Below are 26429 nucleotides of genomic sequence, written 5' to 3' on the forward strand. Positions count from 1 at the left end.
TAATTGTTAATTTACTTCTTACCCAAATTAACCGAAAAATTTACCCAAATTAAATACCCTATTTTTAAATAGTTTCATCGATTGACCTTTTTATATTGCGACAGTGGCGCGGATTTCGCTCGGTAAAATGATATATAACTACGAAGGTATTGACACTACAGAAAAAAGTTTAAGAACAAAATTGTTCATAATTAAAAGATCTTTACGTTGATGATCGGTAAAATTCAATAAAATCCAATGGTTGGGGAGAAAACGACGAAAAATAGGAAAAAAAATGAAATTTTTGCCTTGCGGGAGTCATAAGTTGAAAAATATTAATGTTAGAAAAAAAAGTTTTAAATAAAAAAGTTGGTAAATTTAATTTGGAAAAGAAAAGGTCTCTATAATTTTTTGGCTAACAGTGATCATTCTCGAGATATCGAATTAAACGCGTTTCGGTCGAAATGACCTTGAGCTGACCTCACTACAGCCCCTCAAATTGGAATTTAAGCTCAGGGTGCACCCCCCTTTCGATCCTCAAAATGCCCAAACTGTGTTCGCTCATGTTTATTCATTTCGTAATTTGACTGGACTATAATTGTTATCGGGGACCCGTAACCGTGTTTCTAATGCGCCTAATGTATTTTTGGACATTCTGCAGCTTGCCCAGAGCCATTTTTCTGTTTGTATGGACCCTATGCATTGGCTGTCCCCCTAATACTTTGTAACTGTATTATCATCGAATATGTTCCCAATTTCCATTGTCCGGCAATGCATGAGAGTGGCAAAGCAAATGTAATGAACATAAATTTGAGAAATGTATTATTTATTTGTTTGTATTATATATTTTTGCATTAACTATATTGACAATTCCATCAATTTGACCAATTGTAGCTACAGTTTTAACAAAAGCATAGTAGTTTTAATAAGAGTGTTTAGTTAAAGTTTCGACATGTCGTACATAATAGAAAATAATTTTAAAATTATTAAGTATATTTTTACAATGTCTCAGAACTAAAATATTTAATGATATTATAAAACAACTCCAGACATGTTGTCAAAGTCAATAAAACTGTATCGTAGACATAGTACACTCGAGTCAGCTCTCGTAAAACGGTTTCCTATAAACGTAGCAAAGCGGTAAATTAGATTTTATTTTATTTCTTAAACAATTTGCGGCCGGACACAGACAAAGGGCACATAGTTCGATGCCGGTCAGCAATTCAACGGTTTATGCGGGCACGTTTATTACTTACCTACACGTTGGAGTGTGTTGCGACTAAGTGCCTAATATGACCATTTATCGATATCATTAAAAAATAATTAAAAACAGAAACAAACAGCAATATAACTAGCGATTTTATTATTATAAAAAATTTTATTTCATATCATACATATAATTTCTAATTGAAATTATGACATCATATTCAAAGCAAATGTCCATATTATAAAAAAATAAAAAATATGATCCATATCGATAACTGCAACTTTAACGTGACTATTTTATAAATGACAAACAGAAACAACAACAAAGAGATAAAAGGGAACATCCTTGCTCGTGTTTCACGATAACATCTTTAATAAACGAAAACCCAAATATTATTTTCAATGTTATTTTATAAAAGTTTACTTATTTTAAATCAAGATTCATACGAAATAGTGATCTACTAAACTTATTTGAATCGTTTATCTACCATTAGTACGTATAATTTAATTATCCTCAATTCAACAAAAAATAAGAAATAATTAAGTTATGACATTATCGAATTAAATTTTTGGAAAATGGTACATTATAATAACAATTAAAATATTAGATATTATCGACATCGATATCGATTAAAACAGTGGTCAATTAGTGCACGTTCCTACTAGATAACGTGGTAAGTTTGCAATGACCACTGGACCCCTGCGAGCCGGACAATGGCCATGTTCTTGTTCGCATTAAAACGCAGTTAAACGTTCTTTATTGTTTTATCCGTAGCAATAAATGTCCACGACTCCTGGGAAATGTAAGTACGATTCGATTTCGCTACCTACGGTCATTAAAGTCGCCCTTTATTACCGAAATTTGCTGTACTTAAATTACGAGTTCCGCTGTATTAAATAAACAATAAGCGTTTTAGAATTTCATAAGATTATAATAATACTGGTCATTTATAAAAAAAAATCTTTTGTAAATAATTAAGTACAAAAATAATTGTCCCGTGATTCTATCAGCCTGCCCATATCGAGAAAACTCTTAAACCAAACCAAAGTTGAACGGATCAAACGATAGGTACATAAATAAACAGCCATTGGAAACTTCGACCCCTTCTCATACTTGATTGAACTAAATCCCGTTATCCCTTTTCTCGAGGGCTAAAGAGTATTTCTAACGTTTACAGTTTTCAATGTATGGGAATCACGGCAAAGAGAGGATCTCTACTATTCTCGTCACAAATGTCATAAAAAGCGTGGATTTTTAAATATGTAACATAAACAACGGTACAATGAGCGACCACGACGCCATTAGACGCACCCTGATTCGGCTTGATAAAAGATTCAGTGAGCAAAACGGGGAAAACACAAAATCAGATTGTCTCAAAATCACACGACTGACAGAGTTACGTACGTGGCCCGTGCATTTATAATTCAAGCGTCGGGGTCGCGAAATGGAACACACTTTCTTGAGCTTAACCAAAGTCGATCTCTTCTGGTTTTAGTAGCCATTTTTCTTAGTGTAAAATTAACTATTGACTTGATAGATACGAACGTTAATTTTTCAACGATACGTTGATTTGTAATATTTACATACATTGGTTCTGCGTAAAAACGAAAAACGTAATTAACACATTCTTCAAAATGAAAAATACTTTGTTAATCGGACTTATTTAAAAAATATAACTTAACTTGTTAAATAATCATATAAACGATAAAATTTATAAATTCTGTATCACAATCAACGAATAAGATTTTGATCATGTACACAATCTTACATGTTAAAATTTCTTTTAAAACATGGACCTAAAAAATATTAATTAGTATGTACTTATGAAAATATATTTGCGTGATTTCATTATAGAACCAAACGCCTCGACTTTGAAAGGACTTCTGTGCCGACAACTTCTTATATATTAATATTACCAAAAAAAATATCATTTTTAAATAAATCTAATTATAGACATCTCTGCAAATGATGGAATCTACAAACAATTGATATAAATATGTTTTAGCGTGACGTACATGGTGTCACTATGTAATTCGCTTCGGTAATTACAATCGAGAATAGAATCATGGCGACGACCAGTAATTGCTTAATTGAGCTATAGCACGTTCTCGAAATTGGCACCCGTTCACACTTCAATAATTATCGGCGGCAAAGTTTTGCACCTCTGAATGAAGGTTTTAGTCATTACTGCAGCGAAGAGCCGAAGTTAGCCATGCATTCGATTCCAATTGAAACTTTTGACCATCCGGTAATAATTATCGTTTTTTCAATATTCTTAAAATGTTCAATCTTAATGGGACATTATTATAATAATTCAGATGTATAATTATTTTATAAAATCTTAAATGTATGTTGAGTTTGAATATTTAAAATAATGAACGAAAGATTTTTTACTATAAAACCTATCTTTCAACTAGTTTTCCTCATAACAAAAATAACTAAGTACACGTCTAAATGATGAATCGCTTAGTAATTTAATTGTTATTCTGCAAAATTAGGTTGGAATTACAAGAATTGAATTGCGATTCAATGGACTAATGCATACTTGATACTATTTTTATATAAATTAGCTGCAACAGCACTTATTTTCAATTCTTGGTTCTAAAAACTTATTCAAGTCATTTGTTTCAATAATTCTTATACGAATAAATATTTACCATAATAATATTGTATCTGAGTAAACGATGTTGCGACAATCCTTTGTAAATAATACGGTACTGTCAAAAGATCATCCTTATTTACAGGAAGTCGATTCAATTAAAATTTCTAATTTAGCCGCTGACGCTGCATTTAATGTTCTTTAACATCCCCTATGCTGAACACTGAACTTTTCCTAATTAATTGAAAGATTTTAATCATGGTACTGGCATAACGAAATTATTATGGACCGTTTAATTTCCTTGCCCTACGCCCTTCGGCATCTTACTAATGTGTTATAGCGAAATTTTAATCAAGGGCGTGTGGAAATTATTAAATTATGCAAGCTGTCGTATGCACTCGAGGAATATAAATCTCTTGCGTTTGTTTAGGTAATACCTTCTAGTCGTAATTTAGCTACGAACTCTAATAAAATTATAGCTCCGCTCTGTAACATGCCCAGATGGTGTAGCTAATGTCTTATAATACGGTTACCTAAATAGCTTTTGGTTAGAGCAGCTTAGGAAATATGCTAAAACTTTGTAAAATATTGTCAAGAAAATATTGATGTTTAACTAAAGCTTAGTATAGATTACTCTTTAAGTGCATCTGTTATATGTAGTATATAATTGTCGGCGTAATTGAATTGAAACGTAATTGATTTAAACAATTCAACTTTTTTTACGAACTTAGTAGTTTTTAGAATAGAATTGTTAATTTGGAACGAGTTTAGTTTCTTTGACACGAATCGGCACTTTAGCCGTTTGCCAAATGAAATAAGTGTAGGAGCTTAGAGAGACGACAATAAAGTTCGCTTACATGTTTACGTAGTTTCTCTACGAATACACTTCGAACGCTGTGCTCCGAGGTCGCAGTCAAAATATCTGAGTGTAAAAATAAAATCAAATTAAGTCTGTGATCTTGGCGAATGAATTGCGCTGAATCGGACTCGTGTCGGGCCAGATCAAATAATTTTCGTGAAAATGAACCCGGGGTATATTTAATTAACTCAACTTCCCCTATTAAAGTGCACAAGAATTCCCCGGTGAAACAACATTAGCATTCGTCAGGAATTTAATTCGTGCAAATGAAAAATGTTTATTTACACTTTTTCACATTTATTCTATTCTCCCTACCACATGTACATGCATGCCAGAAAGGGAAAGCAATTAATTTTTATTGGATTTTCTTTTCGCTACAAAAGTTTTAATTACTGCGGAGCGGGAGGTGCGTCGACCAGTGCTTTATAAAACCGCGCCTCCTCCCTCGGATCTCTCTTCAACACAAATTATTTCGTGTGGTCACATTATCTCTGATATTCGCTCTCAGTCTCGAATATTTGTCTGTCTCACATACTCAATTTATTATACAATTCGACCTGATAACACTGTAGCAGAAGTAGTAACAATTGCTACATAAATTCCACGAATATTAAACTTTGCATTGGTGTTACGTCGTATTGTTTTGCTCTTACATACTCTATTCTGTCTTTAATTAACCAGATAGAGGAAACAAACAACCGCAGATACGTGATCGACGTTAGGCTTAGACGTAGCAGCTTGTGCGTATAGAAATTAAGGAGGTCGAATCTGAGCTCATCAAACATTAAGCCCTTACCTGGGGCCCACTAAATAAATAACATGGGCAAATGAAAAACACCCACGTCCCACTCGGATCGAACGGTGAGAATTGGAAGGAGGGCAATAATAAATATGCATAGCGCGTCTATGCCACATCCTCTGTGATTAGTAGGTACGTGGGGGCGCGCGACTGATACGGCTAGGTGAGTGATAGCGAGGGGGCAAAGGAACTAAGGTACCCCCTAGCTAATAACGGAACGTGTCTCTCTCTCTATTGTATCGTCGGAATTTCTTGGATATTGCCAATATAGGGTGTTCACGTGTGCGTACTTTTGTTTCTGTCATTGCGCGTGTCACACACCGCTGCGTCTAATAATATTGTCTTTATTGAAGGGATATATTTAATCCAATATTTGCATTGCCATATCCGTCCTGCTAGAAACTTATTACGGCAACTTTAATGACGTTTTTTCAAGATACATATGATAAAGAACATATACCAATTAATAGAGTAAATGTAGACCATAATATAATATTCCCCTGGCTACTTTAAACTTACTTAATTGCCTCTATTTTTATTATATTCATTTTTCGTTTCTAAACATGTTTGGGTCGAACCTTATATCGAAATTGTAAATCAGGTCTACTAAACTGAAAAGTTGAAAATTTTACAAACTCTTTTGTTGCTTGTGACTATATTTTAGTAAGTTTGTTTCGAGCCACATAAAGTGTCATAAAGAAAAAATAGTTCGGTACATTTTTCCTACCAGCTTGTCAACCCATTTTTTTTTGGTAGCCCAAATTATAAATATCTAAAATATGAAAATACATTTCATATTTGTTGATAGGAGTGAAAAAAAATGAAAATATCGACTCCTCTATTTAATTTAAATATATTTGCCATTTGACCTTGAAAAAATATGTCATTGGTAGAACTTCGACCACTGGGCAACCAGTATTATTAAAACAGACTACTCGTACTTGTACTAAGTGTTAAATGTTTCAAGATATTAATCAGAATGTTACACATTAAACCAGGGTTACTGGCTAAAAACTCGGACCAATTAAAATAAGATTACACGCCCAACAATAATACTTGTAGCGTATGCAGTGATTCACCTCCACGGATTATATTTATTGTTATTGCACGCAGATTGCACGAGAGGCGTTGCCATAATCGAATTAGGAGCCCGACACAGTCCTAAACAAATTTCAATTTCCAATTATGAGTTCCAGGAGAGTCCGTTCGTCCCTCGAGGAGGCTGTGACTTATTGCGTGGCCGGTTTGGCGACGGTAACGTATTCTGAATAATTGTGCCCAGTACAGAGACCGATTGAATTTGGCCCCCAGAGGCATAATGAATACGTTCTGTATGAACTACATCTATCTATACGTTATGATGTTGATAACTCGCATTAAAAGCTTCTATAATAACCGTCGTCTAAGATATTAAAAATAATTGTATTTGACTCGACGATCGGAGTGTACCCCATAAGGAAAAGGAAAAATATATATAATGTGAAGACATTATGTGAATGTATAAAGAAACATTGATCTACTAATTTCGTATATAGGAGCAGCTTTCATGGGTTTTATTAAAAGAGACGTCTCAGAAAGCATTTGCAGCGTCACGCTTCTTATTGATTTCATATGGCAATAAAAGAATCGAAGCAACTTTAGCCTCCCCATACACTTTTACCGGTTCAATGAGCGTAAATTGCAATAGGATTCCATGCCATGGATAGACCCAAATTTTTCTTTATGGCAACAAGGAGGTGAAAAAATTACCTGAGCTTATTCCTCTATTGTAAATATTTATAAAAATCGGTTAGCTCCGTTCCTATGGACGGATTACTCGTTACGCTTGGATGAGCACAATCCAAATCAGTATTATTTTATAAAACTTGAGTTCCGTTCCGGGTCATGTCTGACAATCATTTGTTTTGGTCAAAATTAATGCTATTTTTATTATACTTTATAAAATAAAATAAAAAAAAAACATTAATTTCATCAATTTAGAATCATAAAATTGAATATATTTTACAATAAATCTTCAACAATTTAAATAAGATCAATTGAATATTCAATAACATTTGACTTACATGACGTAGGCCATATATAAAAAGTACGAATATTGAGTTAATTTAAATAAATTTCAGTGATAATTTATTTTCCACTTTGTTAAAGTACAGCGTGATTGAAGTAGAAAAATACAGGCATCGTGTCTACTAGACTGGAAGACGATCCTGTGATTGAAGTTTACTCAATTCACTGCGTTTGCTTAAGATTTTATGTAAATTATTTTGGAGCGCTAAGGCTCTTGTAAAAATACACGTTATAAATTTAAAAATCACTCGTCGAGCGTAAAATTACTTACTTTAAAAATAAAACAGCTTTATATAACCTTTTTAGTTAATTAGAATTATTGAATTAAAATAATGAACGTTTTCATCTTAAATAATTAAGATATTTTTGTCCATAATCCGATCTAATTTAAAAAAATACTTTATTAATACTAATTAATTAATTTACAAAAAAAGTTAAAAGAATTCTTTGGTTAGTTCATTTGCTGAACACCGCGTGTGCAAGACAAGCGTTTATCAATATTCAAAATATACGCAATCGAGGCGGTGCGGTTGTGTCAATAAACGCGATGCGCCGAGATAAGGGTGTGTTTTATCGAGATTGATCCCGCTTAAAACACTATCGCCCATACCAACTGTAACTTGAAGTTCAAAAACACATTTGAATATTGCGGCTTTTTTACGAAACAACACAACACTTAAAACACCAAATGGCCAAAACATACATCTTTCTCTACTATTAATGATAACGGTGACGTCATCAGGTCCGATTTCGTGACGACTTCCTCTTATCAATGAAAAACTAGTCAACTGTTGAGAACGTATTTTCATTGCAAATGGGTGTTTAATAAGTACAGGCTCTATTTGTAGGTGGAATCCAACAATGATGGGATAGAGTGCAGGCTCTGAACTGGCTTAAAGTGCTTAACGAGGTATGGAACTGTAAACACTGCCAACTGTAAATAAGTTTTTAATTACCCGACCCGGGATTACGCCTATCATTGCACGAGATCTGTAGCCTTACAAACTTGACACTAACAAAACAACAAAACAAATCATTGCCTAACCTACATATTGGCAAAATAATCTGTGCCCTCTTGGCACAAATAAAAGCCATATATAAAAAAAAAGAAAAAAGAAAACCTACATACAGATCACATCTTATATTTACATTACGCATAATTACATATGTATGTGTAACGAAATAAACGACGTATAATATCATAGAGTACAGAAAAATAAAAAAATATATATTTAAAATGACTACTAATAAATCTCGTTTGCTATCACGGTTTAGTTTTCAGAATAAAAAAACTCGTTTCAGATGACTCTAATCTCGTAAGCACTCTTGGTAACATTTAATGTAAATCTATTAAAGATCGAATGTACGAATAAAATTAAAAATGATTAAGCAAATTTGTGTCGGATGTTTGTTCATTGGATTTTGCCTGATGCTGATCGTCGAGTGCAGTAAAAATAAACACCTCATTTGACTTTGTAATACAAAACGACGACCTCCATGGTCGAGTGGTGTGTACACCGGTTTTCATGGGTACGCCACTCTGAGGTCCCGGGTTCGATTCCCGGCCGAGTCGATGTATATTACCATTAATTTTCTATGTTGTCTTGGGTCTGGGTGTTTGTGGTACCGTCGTTACTTCTGATTTCCATAACACAAGTGCTTCAGCTACTTACATTGGGATCAGAGTAATGTATGTGATGTAGTCTCATATTTATTTATTTATTTTATTTAAAATCTTTTTATTTATTTTCGATTAAGTATTTATAAAGTACAATAATTTATATATGAATCATCGAATCAGTAAAAAGGAAACATAATCACTGAAAGTAGCTATCGAATTCCAAAATTTACCATTAGCAAAGCAAAGAAAATCTGCAGTCCCGGGGGTTTGAAAACCAAACAATACGAGCGTTTGAAATATAATATGCTACCTTATTAATACAAAAATGTCGGATTAAAAAACAATGTAAAACATAAGATACCATACATCTTACCGTCAGCGATGGAGAAACGAAACAGAATGTTTATAGTGAACGTTCTAGGGGGTATTACTTGTAATAAAATTTTATGCACCTTAATATTTTACCGAACGATGAGTTGAGGCGTGTGAAATTATGTAGCTTCAGCGCGGTGCCAAAATTTACAACTTTTCCCCGAGGTGTCAATGTATGGTAAGTGTGTTTCGCTGTATGGAGACAACTGATATTTCTACAAGGTATTGCTGTGTATTTAACAATACTACAATACCTCGTACAATAATTTTGTCAATCCTTTAATATTGTAGGAAAAAATACATTAGCAGTATACTAAGTAATCTTGAAATGTTTGTTATTCTTTGAAAATTTGGAGTACATTAACCCCAATAGAGGTATAACAGCATGTCGCATTACCAGGCGTCCCGAAGGCAGCTTACCTCAGTACGGCGACACCGTTTTTCCTGCGAGATAATTTATGTAAATGAAATTCCCATTACCCTGTTTCTTATTCGAAGCCGTGTACGCGCCCTGACATGTTTTCATAGCACGTTTATTGCCGTGTTTTGTCTTTATTATCTTGTCTTTCCTGTCACTACTTTCAGCCTGTCGGCGTAGCGCTGTATTTCATAATTTTTTGCTACTCTTCGTAAAGCACACATACGTTAATACCATTCGCTGAAAGCCACCTGATATACGTACGCCGCTTATAAAAACAAACATACTATAATTTTAAAACTCATTTTAAATTTAATGGCAGCTTAAATAACTGCAGGTTTTCTTAAACAAAAGCTGTAAAAAATACGTAAAGCGAAATGAAGATTGAAAAAGTTAATGAACTTCGAAAAGCTATTTGAGCAGAATTACTACATCAGTTCTTATATCTTCGATGAACAAAACACTTCAAACACCATACTGTTTTTTCTAAACTATTACCATTTACCATGGATACCCTAATAAAGGCTCTAAAGTTTTAAGAGCGCGTTTGGTAAAAATACGGTGTCGCAAAAGTTTTCTTTATTAGTTTCCCCCTTTAATCCGACCAGGCGTGTCCCAATGTCTTTATGGCGAATTTTCAATCTGAGTCTGGGCGGAAGCCAATAAAAATCAACTATTTGTTCCCTGAATCCCGTGCATCGGTTCGAGGGGAGTCTCACTTCTTTACGACTTCTTTTACGATTGGAGGTGCATTCGGAATTAGTCCGCGCAAACGGGAGAGCCTTTTCGTGTCTGCAAAGATGAATGCTAAAAGGATTACAATGACTAACAGACTAAACTCCTTCCTTATGGTTAAAATATCGAACGAAGTTTTTGAGACGAAACCGAAATCACAAACGGAAAAAACCGCAAGGAAGCGATTTTACAAACCAAGTGCCCGAGTTTATATAATAATGAAAACAAATTATTTCATATAAAATATATATAAAGTATTTCATAATTATATAATTGACGAAACAAAATTATACATACGAAATGAAAAGTTTTAATAATATTTTATCTCCATTAAACAACCTCCATCAAAACGCATAGCTAATATCAAGTAATGTTTATTACATGTTAATATCTCTTTAGAGTTCTTAAGGTTATTAAGTTATCTTAATAAACAGTGAAGGGTGAAATTTCGGCAATCCGTCAGTTTCACTGCTCTTTATAAAGAGCGACATATTAAATAACGAAACCTCGCGCAACTTGTCTCGTCCAGTAATTAAATATTTGACGCTTATTAAATGGAATAATTAATTTTCCTTATACATTTATACATGAAAATTAAAACATCTTATCTATCGTTTCAGTGTTTTGATAATATTAACAGTTCATTTGCTTTTGAATGATCCATAAATTCGAATGTTCTTTTTTTAAAATTTCGAAGTAACTGTTGATTTTTGTTAAAGGCATCCATCAATCAAACAAATACGCTCCTCCATCATACATACACATTGTGATGGGAAAGCATTCCACCAGCCAAAGCAAGTTGATATAAAGTGAAGTTGGCGACCGGACGTATTGTGCTCATCGCCGATTTCCCGCCGATTAATATATTAATGTAATATTTAGTATAATAATATTTTAAATTTGATTGATATGAACACAAAAAAAATTAAAAATAATTACTGCTTTTTGTTTTATATTACGTGTGATCCATATAATGACGACACGGATTAATAAGAAGATTGTTACCAGCATTTCCTGTTGAATCCCAATTCCGATTCTCTTGAAAACGAACCAGCCCATTTGTGTGACCAATGGAGACAATAAAGAGACATATAGTTTTAGAAATATAAAATGTTTAATAACTCATATACGATAATAATGCACTTAAAATGTTGTGGCTCATCAGTTTGTTCATAACATCGTAAGGATGCGTTGTCTTTTAAGTCTCCCTTAATACGCTATAACGGTTCGTACGAGATTACTTGGTTTCATTTTACGAGAATTTTAATCGTAACTTAGTTTCATTGACCTCAGCAAAGGGACGACTTAATGTCAAAAGATACGATTATATAGAAACATCAACTTTAAATTGAAAAAATACTTTATTTTCCATATGATTAAATATTATTTGTAACAACGTAATATTTCAAAAAAGTATCCAACTAAATCTATATCGGAAAAGAAAATTAAAAAAAAAAACTTGTCTATTAACAAAATTTACGTTCAAATAAATTACGATCAGAAATAGACTTTTTTTTTATGTTATAGGTTAGCGGACGAGCATATGGGCCACCTGATGGTAAGTGGTCACCATCACCCATAGACAATGACGCTGTGAGAAATATTAACTATTCCTTACATCGTCACTGCGCCACTAACCTTGGGAACTAAGATGTTATGTTCCTTGTGCCTGTAGTTACACTGGCTCACTCAAAAGCCTTCCAGTAGAATAGTTTATTATTAAGCCATCAAATGTAATGATAAGTTTTCAAATCAGACTGGTAGTTCCCGAGGTTAACGATTTTAAAAAACAAACATGTCAGCTAGCTTATTTATATTAGTATAAATAAAGAAAAAATATTAAATAATTATAGAATTAAGTATAAAGAAAGTATTGATAAATAGTTTAAAACCGTTGAAACATCTACTTGATTACAATAAAAGACGTGTTTAAATTTAATGTTATAGCTTAAACTACTAATACTTAGTCCTTTGTTAAGCGTCTCTTGTACAAATGCACTCAATTGTTCTCAGAGTAAAGCATAAAGCGACACTCATTCTAGTCATTGTTCAGAAGCAGAGCGACAAAATGTTTATCTTTCAAGAGAAAAGTGAACAGTTTTATATGAAAGCGTTAAAGAGTTGTTTTAATTAACACACATATTTGCTAAACTTTGCTAACTCTACTTTTAATGTAAATTTAGATATTTTAAAATATAGTACGTGTTTTTTCTCTATTTCATTTAAGTGTATATACCTACCCTTTTCACGAATAAAATTAATTTTCCTCCTTGATACTGCATCAGACACGCTCATCAGATATTCTACCGCCAAACAGTAGTACCCAGTATTGTTGTGTTCCAGTTCGAAGGTGGAATGAGTCTGTGTATCTACAGGCACAAGGGACGTATCATCTTACTTCCCAAGGTCGGTGGCACATTGGCGATGTAAGGTTAATAATTCTAACATTGTCAATAGTCGGTTATAGATACAAAAAAAAAAAAATATTATGATGCTAATGTCCCCCTGAATGCATAATGCGACCACTTCTAATATTCTTAATGAAGAATTGTCAAACTATCAATAAATATTATACAAGTGTGTCCATAGCATGTTCCAAACGGTCAAGATTTATACAGCAACTATTTTTAATCCATATTTGTACATATTTAAGTAATAATGTTATTAATTCTTATGATCTCTAGTGTGTCCACAAATGCATTCTTTACTCTCTCCCTTAATCCGATGGGACTGGAACGCGATATGACAGGAGAGATTACGCGCAAGACAAGAGCAAGTTTTACGTGCTCTCTCAGAAATGTTCTGTCAAAATATTCCCTGTAGCCGTTACTGGGTATTCCCAGTGTCAAGATATTTCCTGACAGAACATTTCTGTAACTTTTTATCATACCAAGTAAATATTATACTGTCGTTAACAAGCTAAGCGATCTATTTGCCCGTACTTCAATATCTCTTTGTGAGAGTATAATTAATTTTATTGCGAATAACATTTACGAAGATTATAAAATTTACTTAATATAAATTGGTCGTCACGAGTTATGAAGGTACAAGATATTCAATATTGAGCATAAAGTCGATGCAAAGCGCTTCAACGTTTATGCAGTCGGTACATTACATCGACGCGTGTCGCGATTAACTCGCTTAACTCACTTCGACTTGCCGTCTGAGTAACGGTGTATTCAAGGAGATCGTGACTGAAATCTCATATTATAAGCAAGTTAATTTAGTTCTGCGGTAGTCGGAGATGGCGTGCGAATGCTGGCAGTCATTAGTTGTATGAATGAAATGGAAACTACATTTTATTAAACTTGAAATTAATATACATTTTATCTGTTTCAATGTTTTAAGAAATACGATTAAAGTAGACATTATAATTAAAACAAAACTCGCAGATATTACAAAAAAATCACGCACGAAATGAAAAATTAAAATAATAATTGATTATTTATGATCATCAGTTTTTAAATGATTAAAGAACTCACTTATTTCTAAAAACAAAATTATAATGTCGTTTTTGAAGCCATTGTAATAAATTTAATTATCTGTGGATATTAATAGTACAACTTTAACGTTAAAACATTTACATCTGGTAAATTAATAATCCTACTCCGATAAAAAACCCAACGGATTCAGCCATAAAAACGTTCATAGCAAAACGCACAATATTTAATTTAGAGTTTGTCGTGTTATTGTTAAAGACAGAAGCGATAACACGGAACACAAACACCGCGGGGCACGTTCTAAATTAATCCAATCCACGAAATAGGTATTACAGGGCTAATGGGGCAAAGTTTTCATGTAAGCCAATTGTGTGCTGTTAATCTAATCGGTACATTGTACACTGATATCACGACCGTAACAATTGCCAAATGAAAAATACGCGGATATCCTGTTGGTACTAATCGCCTGGTAATCCATCAAAGAAACCTTCCAAGGTGGCGTTTCACGAAATGCTTACAAAGACCCGTTATATGTTTATTCTGCTATTTCAATTAATTAGATTATGTGTTTTTATTTTATTTAAAATTTGAGATTTTGTTTTTTCTGGACACAGAAAGCTTTTTCTACTCTTTAACATTTATACGTTTTTTCCATGTCTTTCTAAATTGTAATAAATTTCATACGCTCGTGCTAATTTGTATTCCAAGATTAATAATATACTATATAGATACAATTATTCAATACCCTAATTTCATTTAGATATATTGCTTTGAAAACATTGTAATCTTTTTTGTCATTAAAATACTAAAGCCTAAAACGCGGCTTCTAGTCTAATCCGTTCAAATGTAATTAAATTATATACAATATCAAAATACATATCAAATACTTTTCTACCACAAATATAACAATTTAAAAAACCTTTTACAATTATTTATGTATAATTATACTTTTGTTAAAATTTAATTGTAAAGACACTCTCAGACATAGTGTTACATTGTTTGTCGCTTTCCAACGAAATTTGTAACGTCCACAATGTAATATATAGCAGGAGTTTGCTTAAACAATCCTTGACCAAAATAGTTTAGCACGATAGCATCTCTCAGAACGTGCGTTGTATAACTTCTTCGACTCCAGCTGTGAGCTTGACCCCATCCTTCTCAGCCACTTGACCAGAGCGACCGAGCTCATGCGATAAAACAATTACCCCGACCGAGTCCGAAACACGAAAATTTACAAATCGGAAGGCCAAAATTATATAATAAGGTTTAATTAAAACTTCTACCTCGTTTATACTGAAGATTAAATCTACTCTATTTCGAAATAAAAAGCAAGAGTTACTATATTTATATTTCTTAATTAATTCACTTTCTGTTAACTGACTAAATTTTGTTATTAATATTTTTTTAATCAAATAGTCTCATATATCAAATTTTAAAGTTTAAACTGTCTATAATAAGCCTGTAACAAAGAAAAATCAACAACAACAACAACAGCCTGTAAATTCCCACTGCTGGGCTAAAGGCCTCCTCTCCCTTTGAGGAGAAGGTTTGGAACATATTCCACCACGCTGTTCCAATGCGGGTTGGTGGAAAGGAAAGGAAAGAAAAAGTAAAATCAATTGTAAATTATTGATACATTAGCCACGCACTCTCAAGTACCTATATACTTTCAGTACAATACATATTTTAGTAAAGGTTTTCCATGGCTGTCAAAGTCTTACATATTTTTCTATACTTCAATAAGGCATTTATTAAAATAATATGACTGAACGCATTGGTCATGTTTTGATAAACGGTTTGCGTGTCGACAAGGCTCATTGGAATCTTGATACGGCGCGGCTACCCGATAATTATACTCCGAATCCTAGCCCTTTGTTAGAACATTAAATAAATAAACTATTTTTATGCAAATCAACTCCAGATAAGATTGAAACGATTGAAGTGGTGAAATAACACAGTTTTATTTAAAATAAACAAGCAAATTAATAGGATTATAAAAAGGCATTTGAAAATTTCGTCAACATAAATAGCTTTTATTGTTATCAAATCTTGATACTGAACCGCCTATAAACTGAACTGAATTCCTAAATGAATTCCTTCGCTTGTATTCCTACAGAATATAATATATTAAAATAAGAACTATAAACTTTACGCAAATGAGTAAAATCACAATAAATAGAAAGTCTTAACGGCAAGAAAATTAAGTAGCAACTAATCTGGTTTACTTAAAAAAATCCTTTTAATCTATCTTTAAAATAAAAAAAATGACATAATGACATGTGGTACGTACTTCATATAATAATCTTAATCGCTCAATTTTCTCTAACAATTTTTATCCTCGAACGTGTACAAAAACGACGTGAGAAAACTTACATAATTGGAAGACGTTCCGAGATGATCCAAGATGCTGCTCTACAGTAACGTGGTGGATTAGGAATCTTCTTGGAATATAACCTCTACACCAATCTATGGAACACATTCAAGTTACTTAAAACGTAAAATACAGTACATTTCGAAACACTTGATTGGTCAATCAATTAAAAAATATATATTGATGACGTATCTGTGGTATCGTCATCAATATATTTTTAATCAAATAATTTTATCAATGCAGCTTCCAAAACTACTTCGATATTTCATGAATTTTTAATATTAGCTACACATACATTCAAATGAAATACAATCGGTATTTTCATAGTACAACTATAGATTACAGATAATATAAATATAGGTGGAAATTACTTCCATAGTTATCGTTAAGTTCGATCGCATGTAATCAAAAACATAAAAATCCATAGTAAATTACATAGAATGGAATATGTTGTACGCGGAACAATTTAATAATACGAGCTATAAGCAAACTCAGAATACAATGTATCATATTTTATAAAAGCACGAAGTTTAACGTAATTCTCGTGTAAGGAGATTGAGTGATGAAAAATGTATCGCCATTGAATACATGATTACGAACACTTGCAGAGATAGCGCAACGCCGTCACATAACTAAAACGTGGTAACTTTAAGTTGTGTTACCGCCGTCGTACTTCAGAAATTTCATAGTGTAAAATTTATTACATTTTCTTGAAAATCTCATGTTAAATTTTAAGGTAAATCTGTTAAAAGTGGCAAAGAGAAATATTTACTTTCTTATAGAAGTTTACATTAATCTACCTACCTATAAAAATCTTATGACGTCATCAAGTATAAAAATCGAATGACGTCACGAAAATTCTGGCGTATGAGAGATTTTATATTAAAAAAACCTATCAAAGAAGATGGTCCGACGTATGTAAAATTCTATCACGTAATACAGTGCTGAAAATTTTCGATATAAATTTGTCTCCTTGGCGTCTTTATGTAACGTCAAAACACTAAATATACACAAATACCGCATCGTCGTATTTCTCGGTAAATAAAATATCGAACACCTCACATATGCAAATTCAGGATACAAGGTTGTCGTCCCAGCGGCGTCGCGAACAGCAATACCGATTCCTGATTTGCACCTGCTCAATTCCCTACCCAATGCACTACCTGTTCTAACTTCATTTACTGTGAAACATTGTCACTTTATCGCGACTATTAATCGAAGTTCCTGCGCCCCGTATTAGCATATTGGAACTTACTTTAACGTTCAAGTACTACCTACGTGTTTTATATTTAAGATACTTTTTGTTTCAAAACGTACTCTCTCGTTAATTCATTTGTCTTAATTAGTTTTTTTTAATTATATATAGAAATCGTATAACTAAACAAGCGTTTTGTTCGATTACACATTAAGATTATTAATCGACATAACGTTAAATATTCATGATAAATATCAAGTATAGAAAAAAATTCTTCTTTACAAATTACATATATAGCTTTTAAATCGAATCAACTCTTAAAATTTTATTTTAAATCTTAAAATAGAATTTAATTACGAAATGAAAGTCAAACGTCAAATTGCTGTCTTCCTTGTAATGTTTTTGTTTTTTTGTTCGTCAATCATATGAGAACAAGAGAACCAATGAGATCGTCAATCGTCGCGGAATCATCTGTAAATTATTACAGTACATTAACTTTTTAAATCTTCCGATAATATTTGAGATCATTGACCCCTTCTTCTTTTTTTATTTAATGCCCAGAGAATCCGCAATTTATAATATGTAGATAACTAATTATTACTTTATTTTATCCTTGATATTATTAGACATACGTTCTATTGAAAAATCTTTGTGTAATAACAAAATCTTAACACGATATTTTACTTTAGAGATTCAAAGTAATAAAACGAAATATTGTGAAGAACGAGTCATGGCTTTAATTTCTTTATTCAACACAAAATGCAGACTTGTGCAGTATAAAAGACAGCGACGGCTAGCTTCGTGAAAAATATATTCCATATAGAGGCGTCCGACAAGCGAATAAGGTGAACACATTGAAAAGTCTTCCGCGCGAGCTAGGCTCGTACACTCGTCAGGCGAGATGTTTTTGGGTTTTTAAACTTCTCGGCGTTATTTAGAAGAGAATTTGTAAAGCTGTATCATACGAATACGAAATTTCTTATATTCAAAACATCAGTGTTTGGAATGTCTTATAATGTTGATTTCAGATATACTATATCAATGTACAAATTTATTCTTAAATATTAAGAAATAATATTTCCCATAATATTTACTTATTATTATATATAAAATGAGACTTCATTTAAAAACTGACATGTCATTTATATGGAGATCACGTGACTTTTACGATTCGTGGTAAATTTGTTTACGATTTCCTATATATTCTTACGACTTGAATCACTATTGGTTGTAAAACTATTGGGTGTTCGGTGCGTGACTTCATCCCCTTTGCCTTCATCCCTAACGTGTTCTATCCTACTTTAATAATAGATAAGCACGAAATAATTGCTTAAATTATACGAAGGCAAAAGTTACTACGAATTTTTAATACATTAAAAATATTATTTATCTATGATTGGTTTCGAATCGAAATCGACTCTTTGATATATTAAATATCATAAATTATATTGACACGCGAACATTAAAGGCTCTTTGATCTGACATATTAACTATGATCGAAACCACCTGCTTCGTCTAATCTGTTCAATTTCATTTTAATATATAGTTGATACATTTGCTTGGCTATCTTTATAAAAAAAAAAAATAACTTCAATAAAAAATAACCGTTCCATCTGCTTTTAATGTACTCGTGTAATTCCAAAACAAAATGTTTTCCACTAATGCTAAACTGTGTTTAACAATTTCTATTGTAAATATATAAAATATAAAATTCATAGCAATATTTCTTTATTTTCAGATCATGTACGGGAATTCTCCTGCGGCACACTCTACTATAGAACCTTCTTTGTGGATTCCAAACGCGATGCGCTCTACGTCGGTGCGATGTAAGTTTCATATTTCGCTATTTGGTACATACACACATGCAGATAATGGATGGATTTAAAACATTCAGTATAGTCGAACTGTCATATTATATTTTTAGAAAAATAACAGCCTGTACCATAACCATAACCATAAGGTTTGTAGTTTTTCTTTACCGTTCGTCTTCAACGTGGACTACAGAATCCACTTAAATCAAGATTAATTATTAATAAGCACATAAAAACGCTTGTTTTAACTATATCATGCATTAAAATTTACATATACATTATCCTCTTCAACTTCTTTTAGCAGATTTATCATAAATTTAATAATACAGATAGTTTAATTGCGCGTTTTTTTCCAAACACAAATATCAGCAAATATTTATTGTAGGCAAAAAAGCAAACACAATTATTTATTAGCTTCGCCCATAAACACTAAAAAGGTTAAAAAATAAAAACTTCTAACACCCTCAATGTATCGGCAATTATGGTCCTCACAAAAGTCTAACCGTACCAATTTTTTTATTATTATATTATCACAATAAATCGATTGGAAGACGTAATATACTTCGCATTTTCAGTCATAAAACGTTTTCAAAATACATAAATTGATGGTCTCACGCAAGCTTTGCGACTTAGTTGAAAGGACTCATTTTTGACAATAAAACGATCATTTAATTCACGTTTTACATCACAAAGAAAGTTAACTTTAAAATAGCTTCGTTGAAATTTACTTTTAGTTCAAATAATTTCATTTTATATTTTATGCATATATATTCTGTTTTTATTAAATTAAACTTATTTTTTTCTCAGGGATCGCCTCTACCGACTTAACATGAACAACATCAGCTCCTCACACTGTGATGTATGTATTAATAACTAAATATGTTTAAAGAACTGTTGTCTTTTTATTAATTAGGTTAATAATATTTACTCTTTGGTCCACAGAGAGATTCCATAAGTCTGGAACCCAGCAATGTTGCTGAATGTGTCTCCAGGGGAAAATCTGAAGTAAGTATTTATTACTTTATTATTTAAATAAATTGGATAATAAAAACTATACGAAATTTAAATATACATTTAATACATTTTATAAATTGATTTGTTTTATATAAAATACATTTATCGACAACAAGTCACTTTAATTGCAGTTAAAACTTCAACATTTCTTGGACGAAAACAACATTGTAAATTCATCCGACTTCTAAAACTGAGAAATAAAATACCGTAGATCTAGTTTCATGATACATTTAGCGCACTTAACCGTAGAGAAGTTGCCATTATTGCCTCATTAAATCAATTGAAACTCCTTTGTTCAGCGCAAAATTGCACACAACTAGCACTATTTCCATCAGGGATTAATCCCATTTTTAACTGAGCGGCGGGCGGCGGCATATTTCATAGCGGGAGCTCAAAGCTACGTTCCACTCGCTATATTAAGGCCGTTAATTTTGATTTACAATCGCGGCGTAAAAGCAATATTTGTTTTATTCCCCGTCTCCGAAGATTGGGTGATTGTTGCGAGTTACCGCACTGCACGATCCACTAATTCGATAATGCGCAAGACGCGAGTGATTTCTGCGCTCGACTGAACCTCTGTTTTAGGGTACTGCAGCATTTGTAATTGATATAACGACTACTTTATAGATGTCGTTGTACCAGCAAACGTTGTTCTATTTATTGGGTTCAGTATATTTTACACACTACTGCGACTGAATGTTTATATAACGCAGTCTACTATTGACTCGTCAATAATAATTTTGATGTTTAAATTATTATTTTTGTAACAAACTGCTACTAGATTATAAAAATACCACCATATACTAATTTAAACATTCTTTGCTCAAATATAAAATAACAATAATTTAACTTCAATAAATTACTGCACAAAAACAATTTAAGAAATGTTTATTGCAATTAGTATTCATTAACATTACTAATTATATTAGTAACTAATTACTAAAATAATTAAGAATGTTAGAGGAAAATACTAACATTTTCCCACACGGCCGTATGTTGAGGAAATAAGTTACGCTACGTAATAGTAATAGTGCGGAAGTAAGGCAATAGACCACATGCTACCCTTCAACTCTTGCTATGAAGAAAAAAGTAAATTTGTTTTATTAGTATTAAAGAGGGCCATAAAAAAGAAATATCCCCGAGTCTATCACCGTGATCGTGGGAGGAACGACTACTCGTGAAAGCTATAATCAAAGTTTCTCGCTGTAGACGAGTTTTCCTTTCTCTAAACACGATGTCGTAACACGAAAGAGGCTGGAAAAACGCCGACGGCGGAATTCTGTAAGCGGTCACAGAACCGACTCGTTTTACCGATTTAAACTCGTTGCTTGCTTTCTTTGTTACATTAACGTGGAAAATAAAATAGATAAAGAACAATTATTTATAATTACAAGTTGCTTCAATTATATAAATACTAAATCGTCTGAGACTGTAGTCTTCATTTTAAATACCGTTTTTTATTATTTCTATTATTAAAGATAAAAAGATGACATAAAACCGTCTAAAATAACAGAATTCAACATTGAATGTAAAGTTACTTAAAGAAGCGTCACCAAGAAAAACAAGTCTAGTATTCGTCGTTAGCAATGCTAATGAAGTTCGTATATCAGCACCAAGAAGCTATTTGATGTTAAAAAAATAAGTACAGTTCAGTGAGAAAACCATTTGTTAAAAAAACGCGAGGAAAAGTAAAGTCCGCCGTAAATCTACTTACGTACAAAGTGGCGAATAATTAACGAAATGGACCAATCGAAAGCATTAGTTCCGAATGAAGTTATGCGAGAGCCCGGCTAAGTGCCGTTAAAAGAAACTTAGACGTGAGCCTGATTGTTCTCCTGCTTAATTCTGATTGTTTCCGAGCGCAAAACACTTCTGTTCACGTCAGTACAACAGCTGAAACGTTCTAAGTATATTAATCCGATAATTACTTTAGAACAATCTCCAGCAAAGTTACCTCTGTGAGGCCGAATCTAAGAGAGTGTGGCATAAGTTTTTACGAAGTAACAAATAACTTGAACTAATCGTTTATTTATGCCGTGCCTATCGTAAAAAGTAGAATAATTCGATTCGCTCTCTACGATAATATGGATATTTGAAATCGCACTTTGTAAACAAAATATAAAAACCACTCGTATGATAACTCTTAAATCAAGCAACGTGACAGCCCGACCGGGACAAAAAGCATTTGTGGTATTTCTATTCCGTCCTGTATTTCGTAAATTTCAAAATCTGACAGAATATCCGTACAATAGTCGTGCTCGTGGACGGCTCTCGTCGTGACGTAGAGAAAATTAGTTTCAATCTCTCGTCCCGCCACGGCTACCGCAGGCCCATCTATTCGTATAACTTACTATATTGCTTTTCAAAATATGTCAAAACAACTGGTGATTTTAATGGCATTTTATAGTTTTGAACGATCTCGGTTTTAGTTTTATTGCATATAAACATTATACGCAACTTTGCTTAAATACTTTGAGGTCATTTTGCAGCAATTTGTTCAAGACAGAGTTATATTAAACAAATAAGTGAACGTAATAATAAGTCAAGCACATATACTATTAAAACAAACTAATAAAAAGGCATCAACGTGAATCAATTTCGTATCGCTTCAATTGTTATATCGAAAGCCATTTGAATCATCTTAAAAGATCTAGTGGTCATATTGAAAGAACTAAACCTAATCCTTCCAATCTAAAGCCTTTGTCCGACAGTAAGTCGCTTTTATGAAAAAAATAATACCGAATGACTAGAACGAAATCGTTTTATTTCATCAAGACCAAATCAGGTGTGTCGTATTGCACAACAATAACAAAACCTAATAAACGCAAACACGGAGCAATCGTTCATTTTGAGCCGCGTTTTATTCACTAAAGCGGTCATCGCATATTCCTGTCGTACGGAATATTAATGTCCCGTTCAATATTTATGTTGGACGCAAATTTGCATAATCACAGCGAGCGAACACTCACCCACACTTGCCCGAATTACTATTATTTCGATAAAATTTTCGATGCACCCAATATGTATTCCTTCATTGCAGTTCATTTATTTATCGTATCGGCTAACCAATTATCCGTATTGCACCAATTTTGATTGAAATGTAAGAGAATGAGTGAATTAACTGTAGTAATTAGCCTCGATTCTGATTTATGCATTAAACTTCAATGGCTCTTTACCTAAATTAACTGCCGATTAGTAGAATTTATAACAATAAATATATTTATTCGTTTATATTACAATTATAAGGTTATAATTGTAAGTATTATATTGAGTACCTATACGTAATGCCGTCGTAAAATTATTAAATATTTGCACGTTAATTATTAACATATATTTCCTCTAAGTAGGAAATATCATAATATTAAAAAACCGCTCTGAACTCGCAGTAGTTTCATAAGCCAGATAGAAATATTATAATGCTCAGCCTTTTCTTTAGAATTGTTTAAAAGGAAAAGAATACAATACTCTACAATATGTATGTCATGTACCTTACTCTAGAAAAACTTCGTCAAAATATTGTATAAAATAAATTAGAGAATATGGAATAGCAGCTTCTAATTAGCGTGAAAATACGAGTACATTATATTAATTAACTACATAGTATGTGTTCGAAATGTTTTTCACATTTCATATTTATAGTAACCAAATAATGAAACGAAATTCATATTATGATTTATTGAGATTGCTAAAATCATAATATACTTTTGGAAACGATAAAAATAAATATTCACTGTAATAATTGCGATTATAATTGTTATCCATACTTCTTTATTCGTGAAAATATATTTTTATTAAAAAAAAAATTAAAAAACAATAAAAGATTTTACTCTTAATCCGTACTTAAATTTCAGTTCAATGTAGAGACTTCATATATATTATTTTATGCAAGTAGATAAACTGTAAGGCAGCTTATGTTTGAACGTTAAATATTTTATATAGCAATCCATATCTAAGCAAAATATTGATAATATTGTCTATGGTCGGATCACGTAGGAACCGATGTATGGGTTTTTATGAACCTCAGTTTAGTGTTTGCTTATAGCCTGAATCGAAATGTATACTCGTAGGATATTCTCTAGAAATAAAGATACCCAGAAGTTAATAAAAAAAGCATTTCTTCAATATCCGAGCAGACAAAAAATCCAACATCGATTAGCGAAAATTGAAACGTTTGTTGCAAATAATTATAGATATACCATAGGCTTATTGTTAATATTCTTTTGCATTCGTTAATATTGTTTTCTGTTACAGCACTTCGATTGCCGAAATCACGTCAGAGTAATCCAGCCAATGGGCGATGGTTCAAGACTGTACGTATGCGGTACGAACGCGCACAGCCCTAAAGATTGGGTTCTCTATGTAAGTATTACCAAATAAAATAATTAATAAATTTATTACATTTTTATTAAAGTATTTCCTTTTTTTAAGTAAAATTTGTCTAAAAATTAAAATCATTATCAAGATTCCGTGCATTAAAATAAATCAAATGATGCACAAGCACTTAAGTCTAACTATAACGAGAACATTTTTTCCCCGGCTTACGAAATTATGAGCAAAACAATTAAATCTCATTTTGGTTTACCTTTGTAAAACAGTTTTCTTTTTTATCCAAACTAACACTTCAACGATTTAAACCTGTATGTGATGTATTTTTACGCGCATTCCAATGACGAATATTTCAAATGATTCACATATTCAATTAAATAAACCTTGGCAACAAAACTACGTTAATTGAATGGACATTACACGAGCTTTAAGTTAAAGCCGTCTATCTTAAGCCGGATATCTTGGCACTATACCATTACAGGCTATTATTATCTTTAGATCCACTTCAAGTTATCCCAACATGAGCCTTGGACACGAGCCAAAGACGCAACAGTTCCTAGGATATCCGCACATGTGTTACATAAATAAAACACAATAATAAATTTCGTTTTATTGCACGTTTTTGCACGATTCGTACTTAAGCCTCCATTCTTCGTGCAAATGCACCCGCAACGTACAGCAATAGCCGCAACGTACAGCAATAGCTTCGCGCCAGGAACCGCGACAAATTTCACGGATACTGATTTCAAATGACGCCATAAGATGAGAGCAGATTTTTCCTTCACGTTGAAGTTTCTAACCGAACGACTCCGTAAAGCTTGCAACCAATGAAAATTTAACGTGGAAATGTATATACGTCCTAAACATTTTGAATGGAAAATTTCCATTCCATATAACCTACCCAGTATTTATGTCGAAGCATCGTACAGTCGTATTTTAACAGGACTCGACCACTCGAGCTGAGCCGGCCCGAGTGTGGCGCGGCGTTAAGTCGAGAAATTTTTATTAAATTATTTTTAAAGTCATAAAAAAAGCCTTTCACAATAGGTATCGAAAGCAGACCGCAATAAATTTCCTGTGCTCTGTTCACCTCTCACTTACCCTGCTCTTGACTTTCATATAATTTTATGATGTATCGGCGGTCGTTTTGACCCTTCACACGTTTTATCGCGTTTCAGGCCGAATGGATAGCAGTTTTTACGATCGTTTTGCAAATTTTCATTTTTAAAGTATGAATACGATAATAGGATATTACAAGCCACGAAAGCGCATCGTTTTTGACGCTGCTAGACCTCAACGGTACTCGCCGATAACGAAAATAATGGTTCCATTTTTCCAACGCGCACTCTTTCCGAAATACGTTTACTGTCAGAATGATAAACGTTATTATTTTTTTAAATTGAAATTGTTACTTTACACTTTATTTATTTTTTTAATAATTCATAATGAACTAATTCTTAATTAAACGTCACAATAACGAAACGTTTATTGCCTCAACTTTTATACGATACATCTAAAACGATAAATCCTATTAAAAGTCGGAAACACAACGCAGTGTGGTTGAAAATTGAAAATATATTAGGTTTGTGGGGAAGGAAACAGTGAATGCGAATGTT

At 32.5% G+C, this 26429-nt stretch overlaps 1 protein-coding gene across 2 annotated transcripts in view; it reads left to right on the forward strand.

Moving 5' to 3' along the window:
- The window catches only part of LOC124535947 (semaphorin-2A), a 220792-nt gene that overhangs the window by 154931 nt on the left and 39432 nt on the right, over nt 1-26429 (forward strand). For both annotated transcript variants that reach the window (XM_047112363.1, XM_047112362.1), the window contains 4 exons: nt 19401-19488; nt 20281-20332; nt 20416-20478; nt 24739-24846. In XM_047112363.1, coding sequence (XP_046968319.1) covers nt 19401-19488; nt 20281-20332; nt 20416-20478; nt 24739-24846 — 311 coding nt within the window. The remainder of the gene's footprint in view (nt 1-19400; nt 19489-20280; nt 20333-20415; nt 20479-24738; nt 24847-26429) is intronic.

The sequence above is a fragment of the Vanessa cardui genome, chromosome 15 (genome assembly GCF_905220365.1).
Source record: "Vanessa cardui chromosome 15, ilVanCard2.1, whole genome shotgun sequence".
Taxonomy (NCBI): domain Eukaryota; kingdom Metazoa; phylum Arthropoda; class Insecta; order Lepidoptera; family Nymphalidae; genus Vanessa; species Vanessa cardui.